The sequence below is a fragment of the Pelophylax lessonae genome, assembly GCF_965119305.1.
Source record: "Pelophylax lessonae genome assembly, chromosome: 5".
NCBI classification, from domain to species: domain Eukaryota; kingdom Metazoa; phylum Chordata; class Amphibia; order Anura; family Ranidae; genus Pelophylax; species Pelophylax lessonae.
The window spans coordinates 328,306,484-328,331,420 of NC_138772.1; the positions used below are offsets into that span (position 1 = coordinate 328,306,484).

Below are 24,937 nucleotides of genomic sequence, written 5' to 3' on the forward strand. Positions count from 1 at the left end.
TGATGGATAGAGGTTTGTTTGAGTGTGTGATTTCAACGCTGTTAAAAACTAGGAAATCTACTTCTAGGAAGATCTACCATCGTACGTGGAAGTCGTACATTGCGTGGTGTCACTTGGTGTTCATCCACGCTCTTTCTCAGTGGCTCAGATATTGACCTTCCTTTAGCTGGAGGTTGAGTAGGAACTGGCCTTGAGTACTATCAAGAGCCAGGTGTTGGCCTTAAAGGTCTTCTTTCAACAGCCCTTGGCCACATGCTCCCTGGTGCGCACTTTTCTTCAGGGAGTTAGACACTTGGTCCCTCCAGTGTGGACTTCGTTGACGCCTTGGGACCTCAATTTGGTGCTTTCAGTGCTTCAGAAGCCTCCTTTTGAGAAACTTCAAGAGATTCCCCTACTTACGCTGTCCTAGAAGGTGGTTGCCTTGGTGGCTATCATTTCTGTGCACAGGTTGTCAGAATTGGCAGCGTATCCTGTCGTTCACCTTACTTGGTGGTTCACAGAGATAAGGTGGTTCTTCGTCCCTGTCCATCGTTCCTTCCAAAGGTTGTTTCTTATTTTCATTTGAATATACTGTAGACATTGTATTGCCTTACCTGTGTCCTAGGCCAAAACATCTAAAGGAAATTTGCTTGCATGCCTTGGATGTGGTCCGGGCAATTAGGGTGTACTTGGAAGCTACAGTGTCTTTTCGGAAGTCAGACTCACTATTTGTGCTCACGGATAGGCCTCGATAAGAGTTGTCCGCTTCCTCTGCGACCATTTCCAGATGTATCAGACAGACGGTAATCCAGGCTTATTCCATCTGGGGTCAGGTTCCTCCTTTCCCTGTAAAGGTGCACTCGACTCGGGTGCTCAGTGCCTCCTGGGCCTTCCGTCATCAGGTGTCAGTGACACAGGTTTGCAAGGCGGCCACCTGGTAGTTGGTGCACACTTTCCCAAAGTTCTAAAGGGTGGATGTGTTGGCATCTGTGGATGCTTCCTTTGGCCGCAAGGTTTTGCAGGCTGCTGTTTACTGGATCTGGTCCTCTTTGAGGGTGTATTGTTTGTTTTTTTCAGGTGAGCTCCAGTTGTTTTAGTTGAGCTCGTGTTTACCTGGTTGGCTATAGTTACCCTTGGGGAATTTATTTTTCACTGTTCCCACCCCTCATGTTTAACACTGCTTTGGGACGTCAAAATGGTTAAGAAGTTCAAAAGCTGTGTCCATCAATGAGCAAAAGAAAAAATTAGATTTTTGACCTACCGTAAATTCCACCTCTCTGATGTTCATTGACGGACAAAGCACCAACCCCTCTGTGGAGTTGTAATTCTTCTGACACTGCTTGTAACAAAACTGAGTACCTATAGCAGAGAGAGGGAGTATACCCCTTGGGACTGCCCATAGGCATAGCCGGAGTTTTTTTTTTTCTGCCTAGTGTCCTCCTCCTGTAGGGAGCGGTATAACCCAATGGTTAAGTGCAGGAGCGGTGTCTGTCAATGAACATCAGAGAAATGGATTTTAGTCAAAAATCCCAATTTTTCTCCGGGCATAGAGTCCCAAGCAGTCTTCAGCTAGTGAACCTCCCAAAACTTTACCTTTGTTTATTCATTCTTAGAACATTGGTCTTTAGGCGGTTAGCCAGGCATTAAAGTTGCAGTGTGCGTTTTTAAAAAAATGAACATGCATACTTTCTCCATGCTGCAGCATCAGTCCCACATCAGTTCTAACATCAAAAACAGAGCAAACACATGACTGCTGCTTGCTCATTTCTTGGTCTTCCCATCCCTCACCGCTCTCCACTCTGCTCCTTCAGTGCTCGCAGGAGCGTTGGGCTAGAGAGGGGGAAGAAACAGCTGGCTCTCAGCAGTGCACTGAGAGGCTGAGCCATCTGCCGATCAAGCATCCCGTAGATCCTGACAATATTAATGGGATCTTTCCAGACCATGGAGCGATTCTGCCACGCCAGCTGATAGTGGGCAATAACCTGCTATTTTCTGACTCTGGCAAACGGTAGAGCAAAAGTAGATAAGAAAAGAGGGTATTGTTGGACAAACTAGTAACGTATTGGTGTGAACAAACTCCAATCCCAAGTAATGTATTGAAAAAATGTATGTAAAGGGAACAGTGAAACGCCACCCCATGGGGGGAAGCGCCCCCACTGTACCTCTGGACACGGAAAAGGGATGATAAGGAGGCTGTCACCACCAACTAGTTTGAAGCACCAAAACCGCTGTAAACAGCAATTTGACAAACAATTGATAAAAATATGTAAACTTTATTATAGTGATTGACACACATATATAAATAAAAGTGGAGCCAACTCCACACTTGAAGATATTAAAAAACAGAAACAGTACAAATAACAGTGTTTGTAACCACAAAAGACGATCGGTCTGACGCGTTTCGCATGAATGGCGCTTTCTCAAAGACCGTTTGATGATCCTAGGTTAACTAACGTAGAGAGAGAGAAAATGAGTTACAAAAATTCACAAAAAGATATATATATATATATATATATATATATATATATATATATATATATAAGCATTTGAACATATGTTCATTACAAGATTATTTGATGCTCACCAAGTACTTGTGCTGAAAAGTGCTTGACCAGAAGGCTGGAAATGCTGGCTGCGCTAAAGACCATACTGGGCCACATAACAAAAGGGATGCAACCGGGCGAGGATGTCAGGGTGAACCAACCCTAAAACCTCTCACTCCAGGAGACAGGGAAAGGTGCCGAGTCCCGTACCCTCAGGGCGCATTCAGAAGGGCGGCCTCCCCCACCGCCAAACAGACCCAAGGCATACTAGGGAGATACCATCTGGGAAATAAATGACAAACAAGGAGAAAGAATTTAAGAATTAGGGGCATAGAAACGCAAATTGATATGGTATATAAGGTAGAGCAAAAGTAAATGCACTCCTGTGATCCATGAGAGCAGTATGGCCAAAAAAGCCAAGATAAACTACAAGCAACTTAACACAGATGTCTGTAGATATACAGCTTGTACCATGGAACTCATCTTTAATATGTCACAAAACTCAGTTTGCTTGGCTGCCACTTTTAAACACATGCTACTACATCCCTGTGACTCCCAAACTTCTATTCACATCTTCGTCCACCGCCTACTCCCTTCACTCATGCATATGTTTCAAAGTGGGAAAAGAAGGACCCGAGGAAGACTGGCAGCAAATAAGGGCAATGATTGCCACCAGTATCATCAACATTACCTCACAGGAATCGGTCTTCAAAGTTTTAGCCCAATGCTATATAGTCCCATCCAGGCTAGCACATCTCTACCCTAACTTATCATATAAATGCTTTGGCGGCTGTAATGCCATTGATGATATATTGTGTAGGTCAGTGGTTGCAGCGCTGCTTCAACTAAAAAAACTACATATAGTGTGCAAATTCACATATAAATTAATGATGAGCAGTGATGCATCAAAATTCATAAAAATACATAAAAATTCATACATATAGGTGAAAAAAATTGATGAAGAAAAATTGCATATCGTCCATAATCTAGTCCATCAAAGAAATGCAAATAAAGTGCTTCTGTGCTTAATCAGTGCTTGGAAGGGGGTTTCCCCCGCATGGTTTTCTACTTACCACAATGTGCTTTTAAACAGGCATATACTGCTGTTCACACTCTTTGCATGAAAATCTCTGATGCCGATGGTAAGATCCTTGATGGTGCTTGTTAATCCAGAGTTTCCCCATGTAAGAAAGAACCATCCATAGTGAAGATCGTTTTAACAAGGTTTATTCAAGCAAACAAGAATAATACTCACAAACATAATGAAAAATCAAGCATATAGGACACGACACGGTGGTTCGCTGCTCCCGCAGCGTGCGCTCCACCAGCCGGATGTGAAGTGGCAGTCCGCTCGGCCAATTGCTAGACGCGTTTCGCTGTCAATCACAGCGTCATCTGTAGCGGGAGCAGCGAACCACCGTGTCGTGTCCTATATGCTTGATTTTTCATTATGTTTGTGAGTATTATTCTTGTTTGCTTGAATAAACATGTTGAAACGATCTTCACTATGGATGGTTCTTTCTTACATGAGGAAACTCTGGATTAACAAGCACCATCAAGGATCTTACCATTGGCATCAGAGATTTTCATGCAAAGAGTGTGATCAGCAGTATATGCCTGTTTAAAAGCACATTGTGGTAAGTAGAAAACCACACGGGGGAAACCCCCTTCCAAGCACGGATTAAGCACAGAAGCACTTTATTTGCATTTCTTTGATGGACTAGATTATGGACGATATGCAATTTTTCTTCATCAATTTTTTTTTCACCTATATGTATGCATTTTTATGTATTTTTATGAATTTTGATGCATCTCTGCTCATCATTTATTTATATGTGAATTTGCACACTATATGTAGTTTTTTTTAGTTGAAGCAGCGCTGCAACCACTGACCTACATGATTTAAATAGCACTAGCACTTTATTTGCAGCAAGCAGCTTTTGTATACACAGACAACATTATTCTTTCTTCATTTGGTGTAGCACGTATTTCAGCACTTTATTAATTTATTTATTCTTTCTTACCACAAGCGCAAGGTTTTATTGTCATACATTGATGATATATTGCACAATTGGGAGACCTGTCTAGTGTTAGGTAGGTTGTGGACAAAAGTGTTTAGACTCTTATAAGGCTTGTTCGTAAATTACCTTCCTAAAGACCCTTGGCTGGTGCTCTCCCATTTACAGTCCCCCTTCCCTCACCAAAGCTTAGAATAAGCTCGACTTATGTCTTTTTAGCTGTCAAGCAAACCATAGTGCACGCTTCGAAAAAACAATTTACCTCATATGAGGAGGCGAAGTTTAATATAATTTACTTCAACATTTAACAAGCATACTTACTGACTCATAAGGGGTTTGTGAAGATGTGGAACCCTTGGACCTAATACATTCATCCCTCACTCTCATTGGATGGTCTGACACTCCTGTAGTAATTGCCTTGACAATCTCTCCCAACTTCTTTCAATCTTCTTTACAGTTCAAGACCTTTTGTGGCACCTTGTGTTTTGTTTTGCAGATCTATGCTCTGCCAAATTTCCACCTTTTAGTCACTCCTGGAGCCCTTCTTTTGATTTAAACTATCTTGCATTAACGACCAAATCTTTGATATAATTTTTCCCTGTTCATAATTCATGATCAGAGAATGTATGAAAAGTTTTTGACCCTTCCTCCTTGACTCAAAACTTTTGCTTAAATAATCTACTTCTTGAACCTGTTTTTGCAATGTGTGCCTTTTCTGTCTACTATGTAAAGCAGTAATATAAATGATTGATAATCGAGCCTCGTACAAACAGGACATTTTTACAATCTCTCCTAGAAGCCTTTCTTGCTGGCAGTGGCGTTTTGGCAGAAAAAAAAACATCTGATGCTTGTAAAAGTGTGCAACACATTTACACGCATATAGGCACATTTACAGGTGTCAAGTACTTGGGCATTTTTTTCTGCCAAAACTTTGCTGCTCCTGGGCGCACTGGCAGTGAGTTGTATTTTCTGCCTCTAAAGTCCTCTAAAAGCCTTTTTTACATGGGTTTTTACTGGATCAGGAGATTATTCACAAGAATGGCACCGACATCCCCAATAATACTATATAAACCAATTTTAACCGTATGAGATTTTTAGGGTGCTAGACAATACAAATCATTTAAAATGTTTTGTACGTTTTTATTAAGCATTCATTTAAAATCACATTAAAAAGTATAATTTTACATTACAAATACAGCAGTAAATCTGATGTCTCTTTTAGAAAGGCTACACTGATGTTTTCATCAACATGTTTCTCTGACCACGGCTTCTTGAGGAATGTTGCCCAAAAAAAAGCTGCACACAAACTATATGAATACTGTGTGTGTATGTATGTATGTATGTATGAATATGTATGTGTGTGTATATATACAGTTGTATTCAAAATTATTCAACCCCCCAATGCTGTAAAGGGTTTTAGGGAATTTAGTGTACATTTGTAATTGTATTCAGAATGAAATCCTACAAGGACTTCTTAACCACCTCAATACAGGGCACTTAAACCCCCTTCCTTCCCAGACCAATTTTCAGCTTTTAGCGCTGTTGCATTTTGAATGACAATTGCGCGGTCATGCAACACTGTACCTAAACCAAATTTATGTCATTTTTTCCCCACAAATAGAGCTTTCTTTTGGTGGTATTTGATCACCGCCAGGTTTTTTCTTTTTTGGTGCACAAATAAAAAAAGGCCGAAAAGTTTGAAAAAAAAAAAAAGTTTTTTGTTTAGGTTATAGAATTTGGTAAATAGATACGTTTTTTCCTGCACTGATGAGCACTGATGACGCCGCACTGACAGGCACTGATGAGGAGACACTGATGGGGTGGCACTGATGGGGTGGCACTGATATGCAGCACTGATGGGCACTGATAGGTAACACTGATATGCAGCACTGATGGGCACTGATATGTGGCACTGATAGATAGCACTGATATGCAGCATTGGTGGGCACAGATAGGCAGCGCTGATGGGCACTGATAGGCAGCACTGATGGGCACTGATCGGCGGCACTGATGGGCACTGATAGGCGGCACTGATGGGCACTGATGGGTGGCACTGATGGGCGGCACTGATCGGCACTGATGGGGGGCACTGATGGGCACTGATAGGCAGCACTGGTGGGCAATAATGGGCACTGGTGGGCGGCACTGATAGATGGCAATAACGGGCACTGGTGGGCAGCACTGATAGATGACATTGGTGGGCAGCACTGATAGGGGGGCACCACTGGCAGGCTCTCTGAGCCCTGTTTGCCATCCCTGGTGGCCATGGTGGGCATCCCTGGTGGTCATGGGTGGGCATCCCTGGTGGCTCTAGTGGCATCCCCTCCCCCCAGGGCTGCACTGGTAATCAATCATCTGATTACCAGCACAGACCCCCCCTGTGATCAGTGAGTAATTAGAAATACTCACTGATCACCCCAGCTGCAGAATAGATCCTCTTCTCTTCTCCTCACTGACAGGATCTGTTAGGAGGAGAAGAGATCGAAGCCGTTACAACGGCTGTATTATTACATGACGGCTGTGATTGGTCACAGCCATCATGTGATCAGGAGGGCCAATCACGGGGCCCTCCTGCCGAGGCTTGTTGCTCTGTGTCCTAGGGACACAGGCACATCGAGATCGCGCCGCTGCGCATGCCCGCGGCGGCGCGATCTCTCTCCTTCTGAAGGACGTTCCGGAACGTCCATTCAGAAGGACGAGACTCCCACCCGGCCGTATATGTACTATGGCCCGGGTGGGAGGTGGTTAAAGAACCATATGCAACTAAAATGACATCAATTGGTTTTGTAATACAGTATTAAATGTTTCTTTTGTGAATTCTTCATTGACACAATTATTCAACCCCTTAAAGACTACCACTATGAAGAACAGAGGTTCATTGAAGTGTTTTCAATCAGGTATTGAAAACACCTGTGGATGTCAGGGAGCAGCAATAAAGCCTAATAAGCACCAATTAGGCAGCTTTAAAATGACTGTGATACTCAGCTCCTTCTAGACATTTACTGGTGTGGTTACAAACATGGTGAATTCAACAGAATGGTCCAGGAAGACAAGAGAAGAGGTGATTACTCTTCACAGGAAGGGCAATGGCTATAAGAAGATTGCAAAGATGTTAAACATACCAAGAGACACCATAGAAAGTATCATTCGCAAATTCAAGGAAAAGGCACTGTTGAAACGCTACCTGGTCGTGGCAGAAAGAAGATGCTGACTTCGACTGCTGTGCGCTACCTGAAGCGTAGAGTGGAGAAAAGTCCCCGTGTGACTGCTGAGGAACTGAGAAAAGATTTGTCAGATGTGGGTACTGAAGTTTCTGCTCAGACAATACGGCGCACACTGCGTAATGAAGGCCTCCATGCCAGAACTCCCAGGCGCACCCCCTTGCTGTCTCCAAAGAATAAGAAGAGTCGACTGCAGTATGCCAAAAGTCATGTGGACAAACCACAGAAGTTTTGGGATAGTGTTCTGTGTACTGATGAAACAAAATTATAACTGTTTGGGCCCATGGATCAACGCTATGTTTGGAGGAGGAAGAACAAGGCCTATGAAGAAAAGAACACCTTGCCTACTGTGAAGCATGGCAGGGGGTCAATCATGCTTTGGGGCTGTTTTGCTTCTGCAGGTACAGGGAAGCTTCAGCGTGTGCAAGGTACCATGAATTCTCTTCAGTACCAGGAGATATTGGATGACAATGTGATGCAGTCCGTCACAAACCTGAGGCTTGGGAGACGTTGGACCTTTCAACAGGACAATGATCCCAAGCATACCTCCAAGTCCACTAGAGCATGGTTGCAGATTAAAGGCTGGAACATTTTGGAGTGGTCATCACAGTCACCAGACTTAAATCCGATTGAGAACCTCTGGTGGGACTTAAAGAAAGCAGTTGCAGTGCACAAGCCTAAGAATGTGACTGAACTGGAGGCTTTTGCCCATGACGAATGGGCGAAGATACCCGTAGATCGCTGCAAGATACTTGTGTCAAGCTATGCTTCACGTTTAAAAGCTGTTATAACTGTAAAAGGATGTTGTACTAAGTACTAAGATTGAATGTCACTTGGGGGTTGAATAAAACTGATAATTATGTGAGCACAGAAAAGACATTTGTGGTTATTTCATTATAAATGTTATGTTTATATTTGTCTGACCTACACGTGCCTCTTTGATTTAATTGTAAGCAGGATGACTGAATGATCAAAATCAATTTCAGTGGGGGTTGAATAATTTTGAATAGAACTGTATATATATATATATATATATATATATATATATATATATACATATTGTGTTTTTTTTTGTTTTTTTTCATATTCAGAAATATTACATTTGCTAAGTCACATGCTCACATCCACAGGTCATGCTTACCCCAATTAGCATAATTTTAAAGACACATCATTTTAATCTCTTCACTTCAATCCGAAAATGGTATTCAATCCTAAAATGGCCACAGGAGAGGCAATAAGACCTCCATTACAAAAAAATATAAAAAAAAGTGTATATACCGATACTATTTCTAAAGGATGTGTTTTTTTCCTCCTCGACATAAAGGTCAATACAAACAAACAAGAAAAGCCTCTAAAAGCCTGTGTGCATGGACACATAGGCTAACATACAAAGCCTATTACCAGACACCCCTAGGAGCAGCTGAAAAACATCCATTGTGCATGCGGCTGTAAACTCTTATTCTGCATTTTTTAATGTTTGAATCACCCTTATTTTCTACAGGCTAACATTAGGTAAAAATCTTCAATGTGTTTAATATACAGTATTAGTATCCTAATACACTTATCAGTGTTTCCCTATGTTGTGAAAAAGCTGGGATGCCAGCATGCGTACAAAAAAAAAAATCCTGGCGCCAAATGAACATTTCAGTGTTTTTCATTTAATTCATAACAAGGAACAAAGTGCAAGTTGTATTTTCACAAGGCTGAGCTTACTGTTAGATTTGCTTGGCTAGGTCAATAGTGAAAACAATCTTTGTTTTACTTAAGCACGCTGCTTTTACTTTGAACAGTCTAATACATAGGCAAGTTACTTGGAATGTATTTGACTGACGTATTTACAGGTACAGTAGCTTATCAACGAAAATGTCATTCTTTAAAGGATAAAAGTTAAACTAACAAAAACAAAACAATGTTGATTATTTTGTTAAGTTCTACTTTTCTGAACATTATGATAAGATTAATTTTGTAGGAATCCATCAAATTGTTTTGTCCCAGGATCAGTAAGTAAGGACTCCAAATCCCATATTATGCAGACAGCTCACACTACTAACCTGGGGAGTTTTAAAGTGTCTAGAATTTATCTTATCTATGTAGACATAGGCAATATATCTTTAAAGTAGAATTTATATTTGTGCAACAAATGTTTGTATCTTTACCTAAAATTTAAAGAGGAAGTAAACTTTCTCTGCAGACATTTACCTATTGCCCATAGGTAGTAAAAATATCTCCTAAACATGTACCGTTTAGGAGATATTTACATTACATGCAACCCGTGACTTCACTAGCGCATGCGCAATGACTGCCTTTTCTTGTATAACTAAGGGCTCTTTCACACGGGCGGTCCGATCAGATCCGTCTGTCAGTTTTTTAGGCGGATCTGATAGGATGCCCCATTCAGCCCTATGAAGCAGCGGATGACATGTCCGCTGACACCCGCTGCCATCCGCATCCGATCCTGTCCGTGAAATCCGGACGGATGGAAACCCTATTTTCCATCCGTCCTGGGGATCAGATTGGATGAGAGCGGACAGGCGGTCCGCTCTCATCCGATTCCCCATAGAGAGCAGCGGGGGCTGTGACACCTCCCTCTCCGCACTGCAAGCGGAGACGGAGCTGTCATCCGCCGGCTCAGCGGGGATCGCGGATCGATCCCCGCTGAGCAGCACGGATCCGCCTACGGAGGCGGACCGTGTGAAAGACCCCTTAATGTAAAAAAAAAATGCTTGATATAAAAAAAATATATGATTGGTGGTAATAAAAAATTAACTTCAGTTCTTTGTAGTATTTAGCATTAGGCTCCTAATAAATATAGTACCCCCACTATAAAAGAAGAAAACCTTGTGTCCAGGAAAAAAATAAATTTTAGGTTCTGCGGAAGCAAAGCTGCAAAAATGTTATTTAAGGAAAAACATCTGTAAAAATCATGCTACTTTGTTAAACCATAACTAATAATAATTGATAATATGCCAAACTGATCATATGCCAAACCTACAACATGTCTCTAACAAGCAACATAGTTGTTTTTTATTTATTGATTATAACAGGCAATGTCAGCAAACATAAAGGTAATGATGTTAATTCCTTTAACCCCTTTATTAACACCACCATAAAAACTATGGGGGGTTTTTACACACTGCCGAGCGTGTGAGTAAATCTGACAAGCTGACTGTCGGCAGTGAGATGGAAGCGATTTGACGGCTATGTAGACAGTAGATCACTTCCACACACCTCCGTCATATGACGTCCTCCCGATAGCCATCTTTCCTGTGACAGCAGACATTTACACTGATAATCAGGACACTAATTATCAGTGCCCTGATTATCAGTGCACCCCCATCAGTGCCAATCAGTGTTCATCAGTGCAGAATACCAGTACCTCTGCAACAGTGCCCATCAAAGCAGATTATCAGTGCCCCCTCATCAGTGGCCATCGGTTCAGCCTCATCAGTGTAGTCTTATTAGTTCCCACCTGTGCAGCCTCATCAGTGCCCATCAATGCAGCCTATCAGTGCAGCTTCATCAGCGCACATCAGTGAAGGAGAAAAAATACTTAACTAATTTCATAACAGAAAAAGGGTGTTTTTTTCCCAAAATTTTCAGTCTTTTTTCATTTGTTTATCAAAAAATAAAAACCTGTGGTGATTAAATACCACCAAAAGAAAGCTCTATCTGTCTATAAAAAAATTATACATTTTATAATTTATTTTATAAATTAGAAAATATTCTGGTACAGTGTTGTATGACCACGCAATTATCATTCAAAGTGCGACAGCACTAATAGCTGAAAATTGACCTGGACAGGAAGGTGGTAAAAGTGGCCAGTAGGCAAGTGGGTAATGTTTGACTTGCTGGGTATCTATTTACTCAGTGCAGTCTCGTCTTTGATACTTTATTAAAAAAAAATCACCCAATTCTTCCACATCTTAAAGGGACTGCACCTTTCCCTACACACCAACCTAAAGGCCCCAACTAAGCCAGCAGAAGAATCAATTTTTTAGATTGTTCATATTCAGGGACTATGTTTGTAGAAGTACTGGTGTGCAGGAGGTATAAACCTAGACTCTCTTGACTGAGGGCCTACAAGTGAGCTAGCCCGTTTAACTGCCTTCATATCCTTACACGTCTCACTTGAAGCATGATCTCCCAGTCAGAGAGCTATTGTTTATACCCCTAGTCCTGCAGGACATAGGTGGCCACAATTCAAAGGGTATTTTACCATACTGTATAGCTCTGGTGTTGACTCAGTGTACTTATTAACCTTTAAACTGTTACATTGTTTTACAATTTTATTGTTATAAATCCAATCAGGTAATTTTTTACCACAACTGGTGTGAATTTTTCTTGTGTGAGACCTTGCAGCCAAGGTATTTGTGTGATGTCAGCAGGAGTGGGGCTCCAACCAGGACCAAGGAAAGAGCAGAGTACCCAAATCAATCAGTTGGTCCTTCGAGGATAGCGCTACATGAAGTTTTGGAGATTTCATGTAATATTCAGGCTTTAAATGTTTTTTTAAACATGCAAAAGGGGCTTTGTGAGCAAAGGGTTCATATGTACAGCAGATGGGAAGTGGTTAAAGATGAATTCCATCCATATATGGTGTATTTTTACATTGTTACATTGGTTCAGCTTGGATATATGTAACTATGTATAAACCTAAACGATTCCCCTGGAAGCTAGAAATGTAGCAGTGTCTGCTTCAGTGATAACCACTAGATTCCCATGCTCAGCGGCCGGCCTGATTAATTCTGAATACAGGAGTTTGGCCACTCAGCACAGGTGCCATTCAGGGAATGCTTTGCAATTTCTGAATGAATGCAAAGTGTTCTCTGTTTTGGATTAGGTTTAGAGGGTGACAAAACCGTTGATTGCCTTACAAATGTTACATATAGCCATGAATGCAAGAGTGACAGCAATATTTCTATGCCCATTATTTATGGTTAATACTAAACCAATTACCAATATTACCAATATGGGGTACTTAGGTTTGTTGCCATTACATGGCCACGCGCAAGGTTTGACATGTAGCGTATCTATTTACACTACTGTGCAAAAGTTTTAGGCAGGTGTGAAAAAATGTTGTGAATTAAGAATGCTTTCAGAAAAAGAAGTGTTAATAGTTTATTTTAATCAATTTACAAATGGAAAATAAATGAACAGAACAGAAATCTAATTCAAATTAATATTTGGCATGACCACCCTTTACCTTCAAAGCAACATCATTTTTTCTTGGTACACTTGCACACAGTTTTTGAAGGAACTCGGCTGTTCCAAACATCTTGGAGAACTAACCACAGACCTTCTGTGGATATAGGCTGCCTCACATCCGTCTGTCTCTTCATGTAATCCCAGACAGACTCAGTGATGTTGAGATCAGGGCTCTATGTGGGCCAAACCATCATTTCCAGGACTCCTTGTTCTTCTTAACGCTGAAGATAGCTCCTAATGAAATTGGCTGTAAGTTTGGGGTCATTGTCCTGCTGCAGAATAAATTTGGGGCCAATCACACGCCTCCCTGATGGTATGGCATGATGGATAAATGTCTGCCTGTATTTCTCAGCACTGAGGACACACTATTGATGCTGACCAAAACTCCAACTCCATTTGCGGAAATGCTACCTCAAACTTGTAAGGAACCTCCACAATGCTTCACTGTTGCCTGCAGATGCTTATTATTGTATCGCTTTCCAGCTCTTCGCAAACAACCTGCCTCCTGCTACAGCCAAATACATCAAATTTTGACTAATTTCAGAGCACCTGCTGCCATTCTCCTGCACCCCAGTTCCTTTGTTTTTGTCAGTTAGCCTTGTTTCCACCAAGATCACTTATGGCCAGGCTTCCCTGGACATTAGATGGGTGTATCTGTGCCCCACTGGTTTCCTCCAGTTCTGTGCTAATGGCACTACTGGACATCTTCCAATGTCGAAGGGAAATAAGCACAATGCATGATTTCTTCTGCATTTAGTTTGTCTAGGGTCCTAAACATTGCCCATTTGTTTGTGTTTCTTCAAAAGAGTTTGAACGGCACATCCTAAAATCTTGAAGTCTGCTTTGAAGTCTTTGCCATGGAGAGACTATGCTAATGCACTATAACTACCTTGTGTCTTGTTGCTGTGCTCAAACTTGCCATGGTGTTTGACACATGACAAGAAACTGTCTTTTACAACCTCACCTCAATAGCAGAGTTTGGCTGTTCCTTACCCAGTTTTAAGCCTCCTACACAGCTGTTTCTGTTTAAGTTAACAACTTTGTTTCAACCTACATATAAAATTGATGATTATTAGCAACTGCTTGGTATAATTGGTTAATCATACACTTGATTCTATTCCTCCAAAATCCTTTACTTTCTGCAAGTGTACAAAGTGTGCAAGTGTAAGAATTGATGCTAGTTTGAAGCCAAAGAGAAGTCACACCAAATATGGATTTTTCTTTTCTGTCATGTTATCACTGACTAATATGGTAAGAAAGTCTCGGCAATGGAACATAGATCCTGTCCCAGACTGCCTAGGCCGGTGAAAAGTTATTTGTGAAATGATCCTCCCCAGGCCGAACATCAGGGGAGGGGGGCTATGGTAGCCTTCAGCTAACCTCCCCTAACACACCACCAGGATTGGACCAAGTCATAACACGTTAATTTTAAAATCACCATAGGGAAGATAAGAAAAAAAAAAAAAAAACAATGTTTATGAGAGGTGGTCTCCCCCTTAGTGGTAATACCATCTGTCGGGTAAAGCGCACTTAAGAAACATACAAACCAAATTTTAACAATAGTAACAAATTCAAAATTAAAAAAAAAGGAGTTAGTAAGAAGGGGAAAAGGTCAGGAACATACTTGGATTCTTGCAAATGATGCCGTCATCCACGTCAGGCCCGCCACCACCGACTATAGTAGATATCATCCAGAGTAAGGTGAGTAGTCAACAGCTGTCCCATTTGTCACAAAGGGTAAATCTAGTCCCCCTATTTCTGGGATTGAATACGCTGCCTAAGAGATGGTTCCGCCAATCCTAACAGTGCCAAATCTAGACTGGAGGATACTTGATCTGGGTCACAAAATGTGGTCCAGCCATGGTAACCAGGTGCTGACGAAACAATCTCCAGTACCTTTACAAGTTGCAATCCAGTCTCCCTGATCTCATGCGCCTTACGTACCCACTCCTCTTGACCAGGAATTTATGTTCGCTTCCAATAGATTTGGAGTAACCTCTTGACTGCGTTCAACAAGTGGGGCAACACACTCCTCTGATAGAAACTAATCAGCATAGGAGGGACATGCCAGAGAAAATGGATCGGAGAGAAGGGGATGTCAAGGCCCACGATAGTTTCAATCTGAGCCTTGATGTTGGATCAAAAGGGTATAATCATAGGGCACTCCCACCACAGGTGCAAGAGCCTACCATGTCCTCTGCAACCCCTCCAGCATAGCTCCGAGGTCAAAGGATATATCCGGGCTAGGTCGTGGGTACCCGGTACCAGCGTAACGGGATTCTATAGTTTGTCTCCTGGATTTTAGAGTCGATAGAACTCGAGTGGCTGAGCTGGTACAGGTAGGTCAGCTGGAAAGTAGTAAGCTCGGACCTCAGGTCCCTTTCCCAGACCTGGATATATGTGGGCTTAGTGGCAGAGACAGCCAAACCCAACAATTGGTAAAGTTCAGAGATCATATGGGGTATAGGCTCATTCATTATAAAAAGGCGTTCAAATGGTGTAAGAGAAGTAAAATCCCTTAGCTGTCTGTACCTCTAGAAATCCATTTGAGAACCCCCATGTCAGGCTTTCAAGGTCTCATAGGGTAACAGCCTACCACACTGGTGTTACCATCGTCCACCCAGGGCCCAAATAATGCCATCTGCTCCCCTGGAGGGAACCAAAGGAAACCCCTCAGTTGCACCAGCGGGGACACAGAGGGTGCCAAGTCTAGGAGTCGGTTAAGTACATGAGCCATCAAAGGGGACAAGCCATCTGACAACCCCCTGTTCTCCCTACAGAGCCACGGGGCATAAGACAAGTTTCTGCTCGCATGATACTTCTCAATAGAGACCCATAGATTGGTGTGGGTATGGAAACGCCAGTTCAGGATCCGTTGGAGGACTTTAGCCCTGTAGTATCTCTGTACGGCTGGAATACCCAAACCACCTGCGTGCTTTGGGCGCCTTAGTACTCTCAGAGCTATTCGTGGTCTCAGTGAATTCCAGACAAACCCAGACGACATGCTAGATAATTGGGTGAAGAAGCTTTTAGGTAAGGGCACAGGTAACATCTGCAGGTAGAAGAGAATCCTTGGGAGGATATTCATTTTTAGGATATTTACCCTCCCCAGCCAATTGAATGCAGTTTTAGTCCAATGTAAGAGATCCTGTCTAACTACAGCCAGCAATGTGAGGTAATTGGCTGAGCAAATAGTGTCAAAGCGGTCTGTAAGCTGGATGCCTAGATAGCGAAGGGAGGATTTGGCCCATGTAAAGGGAAATTCCGCCTTAAGGCTGTTTGCCAGAGCAGGGGTAGTTGAATGGGCAGAATTTCCTGAATTTTATAAGATTAATTTTGAAGTTTGAGAGCATCCCAAAATGCTCAAGATCTTGCATCAGGACTGGCAATGAGATCAGGGGGTTTGTGAGGTGGAATAGCAAATCAGCAAAAGCTGAAAGTTTATGCTCTGTGTTGCCCACCTTTAAGCCCTTTATATCTGTGTTCTCTTGTATTTTACACAATAGGGGTTCAAAGACCAGAGCGAAAAGGAGGGGGGGGGGGAGTGCGGGCACCCCTGTCTAGTGCCATTCCTGATCAAAAACTTGGAGGAGAAAAGTCCTTTAACCTTAACCTGTGCACTGGGGGTGGAATAATGGGCCAAAATCCAGGTTAGCATGCTCGGGCCCAACCCCAAAGTCTCCAGTACTGCTCGTAGGTAAGACCAGTCCATGCGATCAAACGCTTTTTCTCTGTCGCTCATTGACAGACGTAGTCTTCTTGATTCACAAGAACTGGGTTATGCTGCCCTCTACAGGAGTAGGACTAGGCAGAAAGAAAAAACGTTCTGGCTCCACCCTAGGGGCAGTCCCAGAGGGTATATCCTCTTCCTGTCTGCTACAGAGAATCAGTTTTTTTCTGTCTAGTCAGGAGTAAGGACCTAAGTTCCTTGCTGGGATCTTTTTGGTCCTGGCAAGATTTTTTCTTTAGAAAAAATATTTTTTAGGTAGTTTTCTCCAGTGTTTTTTTCCTGTGAGATCTTCAAGCAAAAACGCCGGACTGGGCGACACTAGTGGTCACCCCAGCCGGCCTACGAGCGCGCGCAGACCATTGCATTGCGCTTGGTCGGCCGAGACACATTCAAGTAAGTATGCGGGGCCGGGCGACGGGCTGGATGTTGAGATCCAGTGGTCACCCCGGTTTCTGCCTACGAGCGCGTGCAGACCAGAGCTCTGCGCTGGGTCGGCCGCGACGGAGTCCCATTGGAGGGACTGACCTTGCGAGTTAAAAGTCTCGCTTGGACGCCAGGAACCACAGAGTCGAGGCGTCCGGAGTGGTCCACAACCCCCCACCCCGGTGGAGAGGGTATTGTGAAGAGAGGGTGCCTGTCGGTTCGGTATGGTGAGTAAACGTTCCCTTTTTTCCTCGTTATGAGGCAGTATGAATTATGGGCCCCTCCATACATGGTCAGTATATATCTGACACTAAAAGTCCCCCTTGTAAATACAGTATGTGTTTGGTGGGAAGTGGACTTGGTTTGAGAGCTAACACTCTACCCAGCAGACTGTAGTATTACAGCAGACATAGGAGGTATAATCCTACCTTAATTGTAGTGTACCTCCTGCAGATCGATAAACCGCCACTTAGCAGAGATGCAGGTGGATTTGCTGGGAAAAACGATTTCGGCGGTCCGCCGCCATTTTGCCGTAGACCAGGTGCATGTATGTCCTCAGGTCACGCCGGCCGCCATGTTTTTGGAGTCTATTGTCTCCTGTATGGGGGCGGCCATGTTTGATGAGCCCAGCTACCTCGTGGAGAGCTGGGAACGCCGGAAGGCGTACACAGGGGGCGGAGCCACGTCCTTCTACCCGGGAAAACGAACACAGCTCTTTCCAGTCTGTAAAAGACAGACGCTGACTGAAGTTGGTTGGAAACTTCTCTGCATCGGGTGGTGAGCCTTGGGGGTCCCTCTCTCTCTCTGTGGGGATCGAGAAGCAGGTACTCTGAGGGGTGCTATTGCGCTAGGGGGAGACACATAAAAAAAAAAAAAATTAAAAAAAGAAAAAAGAAAGTTTTTTGTTTTTTCTGGCAGAGGTGTCCTGAATTAACATGGACCCTGCCACTCATGTATCTCCACCGGATCCCCTCGAGGTGTCTGCAGGATCCTCCAGCACCCCACTGATGGTTGAATCATTGTCAGCTATTATGGAAACTTTTGTGTCCCGGGTGGAAGTGGCTTGTCATTGACAGGGCGCAAGAAAGCGACCCCCGCCTAACCCCTTATTATCTGAAACTTCGGATTCAGACTCTGAGCCTATTTCTGCAGTTGCAGGTACTTCATCTGGGATTGGTGTCTCGGGTACTGTGTCTTCAGACAGTGAGGAGGATGTTTCGGCATCAGCCATAGCCCGAGAGGAAGCGTTGGTAAACGCACTCATTGTATCTGTTCAAGAAACCTTAAGATTACAGGGTATTCCGTCGGAAATAGCTGAAACTGAAATCCCTTTTGGGACTAAAAAACGCATGAAAATGGCGAAGGTTTTTCCATTGCCCAAATGTTTTTGGCAATCCAATCAAAGAGGAATGGAGTCTGCCAAAACGCACCTCTGCTATTTCTAAACGCATTAACAGGCGTTATCCGTTTGAGGAAACCCTCATTAAGAAATGGACAGAACCACCTGTGGTGGATTCACCAATTGCTAGATTGAATAAAGCCACGGTTATTCCTTTAGAAGACGCTCCGTCTTTTAAAGATCCAGTGGATCGCAAGATAGAAGCTATGTCTCGCACCTTGTTTTCCTTGATTGGATCAGCTTTCAGACCAATAATTGCTATTGGTCTGGTTTCGCAGACTGTAACTGAATGGACCAAGTGGTTACGCCGGGACTTAGAAGAGGTCCCTCAGGCGGTATCAGATTTGTTGGAACAAATGATACAGGGGTTACAGTTTGTGTGTGATGCGGCGTTAGACGCCACTCCATTATTGGCGCGAGCATCAGTTTCAGCAGTGGTTCTCAGGCGTACACTGTGGCTAAAAGGTTGGTTAGCCGACCAAGGTTCCAAAAAAGCATTAGCTAATATCCCCTTTTTTAGGAGAGCGTCTATTTGGAGCCAACTTAGATGAGATCATTGAGGATCTCACGGGTGGAAAGAGCACCTTTTTACCGCAAGATGTTAAAGGTAAAGGAACTCGTCAAAGACGAGGGCCTTCTTTCTCTGCTCACAAAAAAGTTTTTTCGTCCCGCGGGTGAAAAAATTAAGTCCTCCAAAGCTCCTTCAGGAGGCTTCAGGGGACGTTGGTCGGGCAAGCAAAAGCCCGCCCCCTCCAGACCTGAAGATAAATCGTCCAAAGCCTGAAGGTGCGCCCCCACCCATAATTGGGGTGGGGGGACGTCTTCGCCGGTTCCCGGATCCATGGCTTTCCAGAATCCCGGACAAGTGGGTTTGCGAAGTCATAAGGTCAGGGTACAAGATCGAGTTTCGATCTCTCCCACCGGCGCGATTCTTCCCTTCCAATATCCGACTATCCCCGGATCGTTTAGAAGATCTGCGGAGAGCAGTCACGGATTTACTACAACAAGGAGTGGTAGTCCACGTTCCTTGGACAGAACGTTTTCAAGGGTTTTATTCAAACCTATTTACAATACCCAGGAAAGAGGGCAAAGTGCGTCCAATTCTGGACTTAAGGGCACTCAATTCCTTTCTCGACATAAGGAAATTCAAGATGGAATCCATTCGCACAGTAGCAGCCTTCCTGCATCCAGGGGATGTCCTAGCGTCCATAGACATCAAGGACGCCTATCTTCACATTCCCATTTTTCGCAGGATATCAGCGGTTTCTACGCTTTTCCGTAGAAGAGAACCAATATCAGTTTGTGGCGTTACCTTTCGGTTTCGCCACGGCTCCTCGGGTCTTCACGAAGGTGTTGGCCCCAATGTTGGCACTACTGCGCCAAAGAGGCATATCGATTCTAGGTTACCTAGACGATCTCCTGCTTCATGCAGAGTCTCTTCAGACCCTGCTACAAAACATAGAAATTACTATAATTTCTTTACAGGAATTCGGGTGGCTGGTGAACCAGCAAAAGTCATTTCTGGTTCCCACCCAGAGGCTCGAATATCTGGGTCTAATTCTAGACACAGTCAGGACAAGAGTTTTCCTTCCGGTAGGGAAACTCCGAAAGATTCAATCAGCAGTCCAGTTGTTACTATCCAACAGCTGGTCTTCCCTTCGGGAGGGTTCTGGGGTTGACGGTGGCTTCCTTCGAAGCAGTCCCATTTGCCCAGTCCCATACCCGAATTCTTCAGCAAGAGATTCTTCTCAGATGGAATCGGAATCCGGAGTCCCTGGACTATCGGATCCAATTGAGCAAACAGACCAGAGAGTCTCTGGTCTGGTGGCTTCGGTCTCCGATGCTTAGCCAGGGAAAGTCATTTCTGCCAATATATTGGACGATAGTGACCACGGATGCCAGCCTATGCGGATGGGGAGGAATTCTCGGTCAGTTATCCGTTCAGGGACTTTGGTCCCCGGAAGAATCCAGGTTACCAATAAATGTATTGGAACTGAGAGCGATCAGACTTTGTCTGATTCACTGGACCGAGCAGCTCCAGGGCAGCCCGGTTCGGATCCAGTTGGACAACGCCACGGCCGTGGCTTATGTCAATCACCAGGGGGGCACCAAGAGTGTCCGAGCGGCCAAAGAAGTGGCTTGCATTCTTCGCTGGGCGGAACGATTTGTTCCAGCTATCTCTGCGGTGTTCATTCCGGGGGTGGAAAATTGGCAGGCAGATTATCTCAGCCGTCAGACTCCGGATCAGGGGGAATGGTCCCTCCATCCAGAAGTTTTCCACCAGTTGTGCCTACGTTGGGGCACCCCAGATGTGGATCTGTTGGCATCACGATTCAACAGAAAAGTACAGAGATTCGTGGCTCGCTCCCGCGATCCTCTAGCAGAGACCGCAGACGCACTGGTCACCCCGTGGGGGCAATACCAGCTAATGTATGCCTTCCCTCCTCTTGGGTTACTGCCAAGACTTCTTCGCAGGATAGAGGAGGAAGGAATTCCAGTAATCCTGGCAGCTCCGGACTGGCCTCGTCGAGCTTGATACGCCGACTTGGTCAGACTGGTGGCGGACGTCCCGTGGAGACTTCCTCTCAGGGAGGATCTACTGTCTCAGGGACCGATCTTCCATCCTGCTTTACGATCGCTGGTTTTAAACGGCCTGGTTATTGAGACCCAGGTGCTGAAAGACAAGGGATTGTCAGCTTCAGTTATTCCTACTCTAGTTAAAACAAGGAAAGCGACTTCCAGAAAGATTATCATCGTACATGGAAGTCTTATATTGTGTGGTGTGAATCCCTTGGGTTCCATCTACATCTTTATTCGGTAGCCCGAATATTGGCTTTTCTGCAACAGGGAGTTGAGCAGAAGCTGGCCTTGAGTGTTATCAAGGGTCTGGTTTCAGCATTTGCTATCTTCTTTCAGAAGCCTTTGTCTACTCATTCCTTGGTGCGGAATTTCATCCAGGGGGTGCGACACCTGGCTCCGCCAGTGCACGCGCCGTTACCATCCTGGGATCTTAATTTGGTGCTGTCGGTTCTTCAGACACCTCCCTTTGGAAATATCAGGGAGATTCCCTTGCTTACTTTATCCCAGAAGGTGGTCTTCTTGGTGGCTATCACTTCTGCACGCAGGGTGTCAGAACTGGCTGCATTATCCTGTTGTTCCCCAGATCTGGTGGTTCATAGGGATAAGGTTGTTCTTCATCCGAATCCATCCTTCCTTCCTAAGGTGGTTTCAAAGTTTCATTGAATGAGGACAGTGTATTGTCCTTCCTATGTCCTTAGCCCAATCATCCTCGAGAATTTGCATGGCATTCCTTGGATGTAGTTCGGGCGATCAGGATATATTTGAATACTACGGATTCAATTTGTAAGACGGATTCACAGTTTGTGATTACGGATGGCCCTAAGAAGGGGTTTCCTGTTCTGCTGCGACCATCTTTAGATGGATCAGACAGACGGTGGTATAGGCTTATTTTATCTAAGGGTCGGGATCCCCCGTTCCCTGTTAAGGCGCATTCTACTCGGGCGCTTAGAGTTTCCTGGACCCTCCGCCATCAGGCGTCAGTGGTTCAGGTTTTCAAGGCGACTGTTTAGTCGTCGGTTCATACCTTTACAATATTGTATAAGGTTTATGTGATGGCATCGTCAGATGCCTCTTCTGGCCGCAAGGTTCCTGCAGGCCACTGTTTGAGGAGACTGTTGGTCTACCTCGAGGATTTGTGGGGTAGGTCTCATCTGTTTACTCGATGAGTCCTTTGATACTTCTGGTTGGCTCCGGTTGGGCCTTCTAGTTTGGATTTTGATTTCGGTCAATCCCACCCCTCATTTGTGGCACTGCTACTGGATGTCCCAGTTCTTGTGAATCAAGAAGACTACGTCTGTCAATGAGCGACAGAGAAAATCGGATTTTTGTAAGATCTTACCGTAAAATCCTTTTCTCTTAAGCTCATTGACAGACGTAGTACCCGCCCCTCTATCATTGAGTTGGGTTGGGTTAAATTCTCTGTTGCTGCTTTGGGACAGAACTGATTCTCTGTAGCAGACAGGAAGAGGATATACCCTCTGGGACTGCCCCTAGGGTGGAGCCAGAATGTTTTTTCTTTCTGCCTAGTCCTACTCCTGTAGAGGGCAGCAAAACCCAGTTCTTGTGAATCAAGAAGACTACGTCTGTCAATGAGCTTAAGAGAAAAGGATTTTACGGTAAGATCTTACAAAAATCCGATTTTCTGTTTCTATTGATAATATTAAGTAAGGTGAAGATTCCTGACCATTTCAGGCCCAGTATATTAGTTGGATTGCCATAATTGAGTTGTCCCTGGCTTTGCAACCTATCCTGTTTGATCAGGGTAAATGATATGGGGCATGATATACTTCAATCGGTTTGCCAGAATTTTTCCTAATTTAATATCTGTGTTTAGTAAGGATATGGGACGGTAGCTTTGGGGGGAGGTGGGGTCTTTACCTTCTTTCAGGATCACCAAGATATGGGCCAACAGTGCTTCTGGGAGAATTACGCTACCCTTCTCTAAGGAATCAAAGTTACATATGGGGTCTAACACATGGAGTCTAACAGTAGGGCGAGGAATGTATTATAATATGCCTTGGTGAACCCGTCAGGTCCCGGGCTTTTCCCATTGGGTAGGGACTTCACGGTAGATTCTAGCTCAGCGGCTGTGATTGGGGATACCAGGTTGGAACATTGTTCATCCGTCAGGGAGGGGAAGCAATTTGTGGATAAATAATCTTGGATTCCAGTCAACCTATTAGCCTGGTCATCAGGGGATAAAGTCGTGCCCAAGTTATATAGTTCTGCATAATAATCGCGGATCCCCGTGGCAATTTTAGACGACTGAAAAAGCATCTCCCCAGTTGAGGATTGAAGCTTATGCAGACACATTTATCCATTTTTCATTCGCAAAGCTCTTGCAAGCATACGGTCGCATTTATTTCCATGCTCATAGTATTTATGAGACATGTAGTGTAATTGTTTGTGTGTTTTGTGGTCTAGCAAGCGTAGAAACAGCTCTCTAAGTTCAGTCAGCTTTGTCAAAGCCTCGGGCTCTCCGCTATGTTTATGCCTATGTTCGGCTTGTTGAAGGGCAGAAAGCATCCTTTGAAAGTCCACTTGGTGGGCCTTCTTAAGCATAGTGCCACAGGAGATCAGTTCTCCTCTTACCACTGCTTTATAAACTTCCCATACTATCCTCTCGCTAAGGTCTTCCGTAGTGTTTTCTGTGAAGTAATGGGTCAGAACCTCTATGGCCTTCCCATACTATCCCCTTAATAAGGTCTTCTGTAGTGTTTTCTATGACGTAAAGGGTTGGAACCTCAGAGACTTTTGAGACCACCACAGAATCGTCAAAAAGGTATTCATTTAGTCGCCATGACCAGGTCCTATGGGTACCAGGCGGCAAGTCGAGAGTAACCGTAATCGGTGCATGATCTAGTAATGTTCTCAATCAACGATTGCTGCAGAAGCTCAAGAGTGGGGTGGTCTACACCAAGAAGGTCAATGTGGGTATATACGTTGCGCACTTTAGAGTAGTAGCTGAAGTCTCTTTCTGTGGGATGAAGTAGTCTCCAGGTGTCCATCAGAAGATGTGTCTGCAGGGTTTTGTGAAAGTGTTTAAAAATGCGTATGAGTGAGTGGGTCGCCTATGCAATGTGTCAAGTAATGGGTCAGGACTGATGTTAAAGTCACCCCCAAGAATCAAAGAACCCTCTTTAAACTCGGCTAGGTGCTCCAAAACTGTATCAATAAAGGAGAGTTGGTTAGTATTAGGACCATAAATAGTAGCAAATGTAAACTTTTTCCCTACAATAGTTTCCTTCAGGAAAACATAACGGCCCTGAGGGTTCACCTGCATCACTGTGGGTCTAAAAGGGTGGAAGGTCATCCTTAGTACGCAGCTGACTTGTTTGCCATCTTTAGTCACCTGCAAACAAAAGGGGAAACCCCAGCAGCGATCAGCGACTTATGGGAAAACTGTGACATTGTGGCAGACAAATCAAACACTAATGTGACACTATTGACACTTTTTTGGGGAACAAGTGACACCAATACAGTGATCACTGCTCAAAATATGCACTGTCACTGTACTAATGACACTGGCAGGGAAGGGATTAACATCAGGGGCAATCAAAGGGTTAAATGTGGTCCTAGGGAGTACTTACTAATTATGGGGTAGGTGCTTGTACTGTGATAAGGCAGAGATCCATGTTCTTGCTTAGCAGAAACACAGGATTACTACTGATCACTACCTTGCCTTACAGAATGGCTATCTGCCTTGTTCACTCTTCTGCTTCTCTCAGGAAAGATCAGCAGCTCCCGGAGGACATCAAGTCCACCGAACCCACTGATTGGCTCCTGCTGTGTCCAATCACAGTGGGAGCGGGTTGCTGACGGTGTGCATGCGTGCCCCA

The 24,937-nt window shown here is 44.2% G+C and overlaps 1 protein-coding gene across 1 annotated transcript in view; it reads left to right on the plus strand.

Moving 5' to 3' along the window:
* Window positions 1-14,607: 14,607 nt before the first annotated feature.
* Window positions 14,608-24,937, plus strand: part of LOC309556510 (uncharacterized protein) — a gene marked incomplete at its 5' end in the record, with an annotated part of 148,846 nt that continues 138,516 nt past the window's right edge. The window contains one exon of the mRNA XM_082258959.1: window positions 14,608-14,667. Coding sequence (XP_082115085.1) covers window positions 14,608-14,667 — 60 coding nt within the window. The remainder of the gene's footprint in view (window positions 14,668-24,937) is intronic.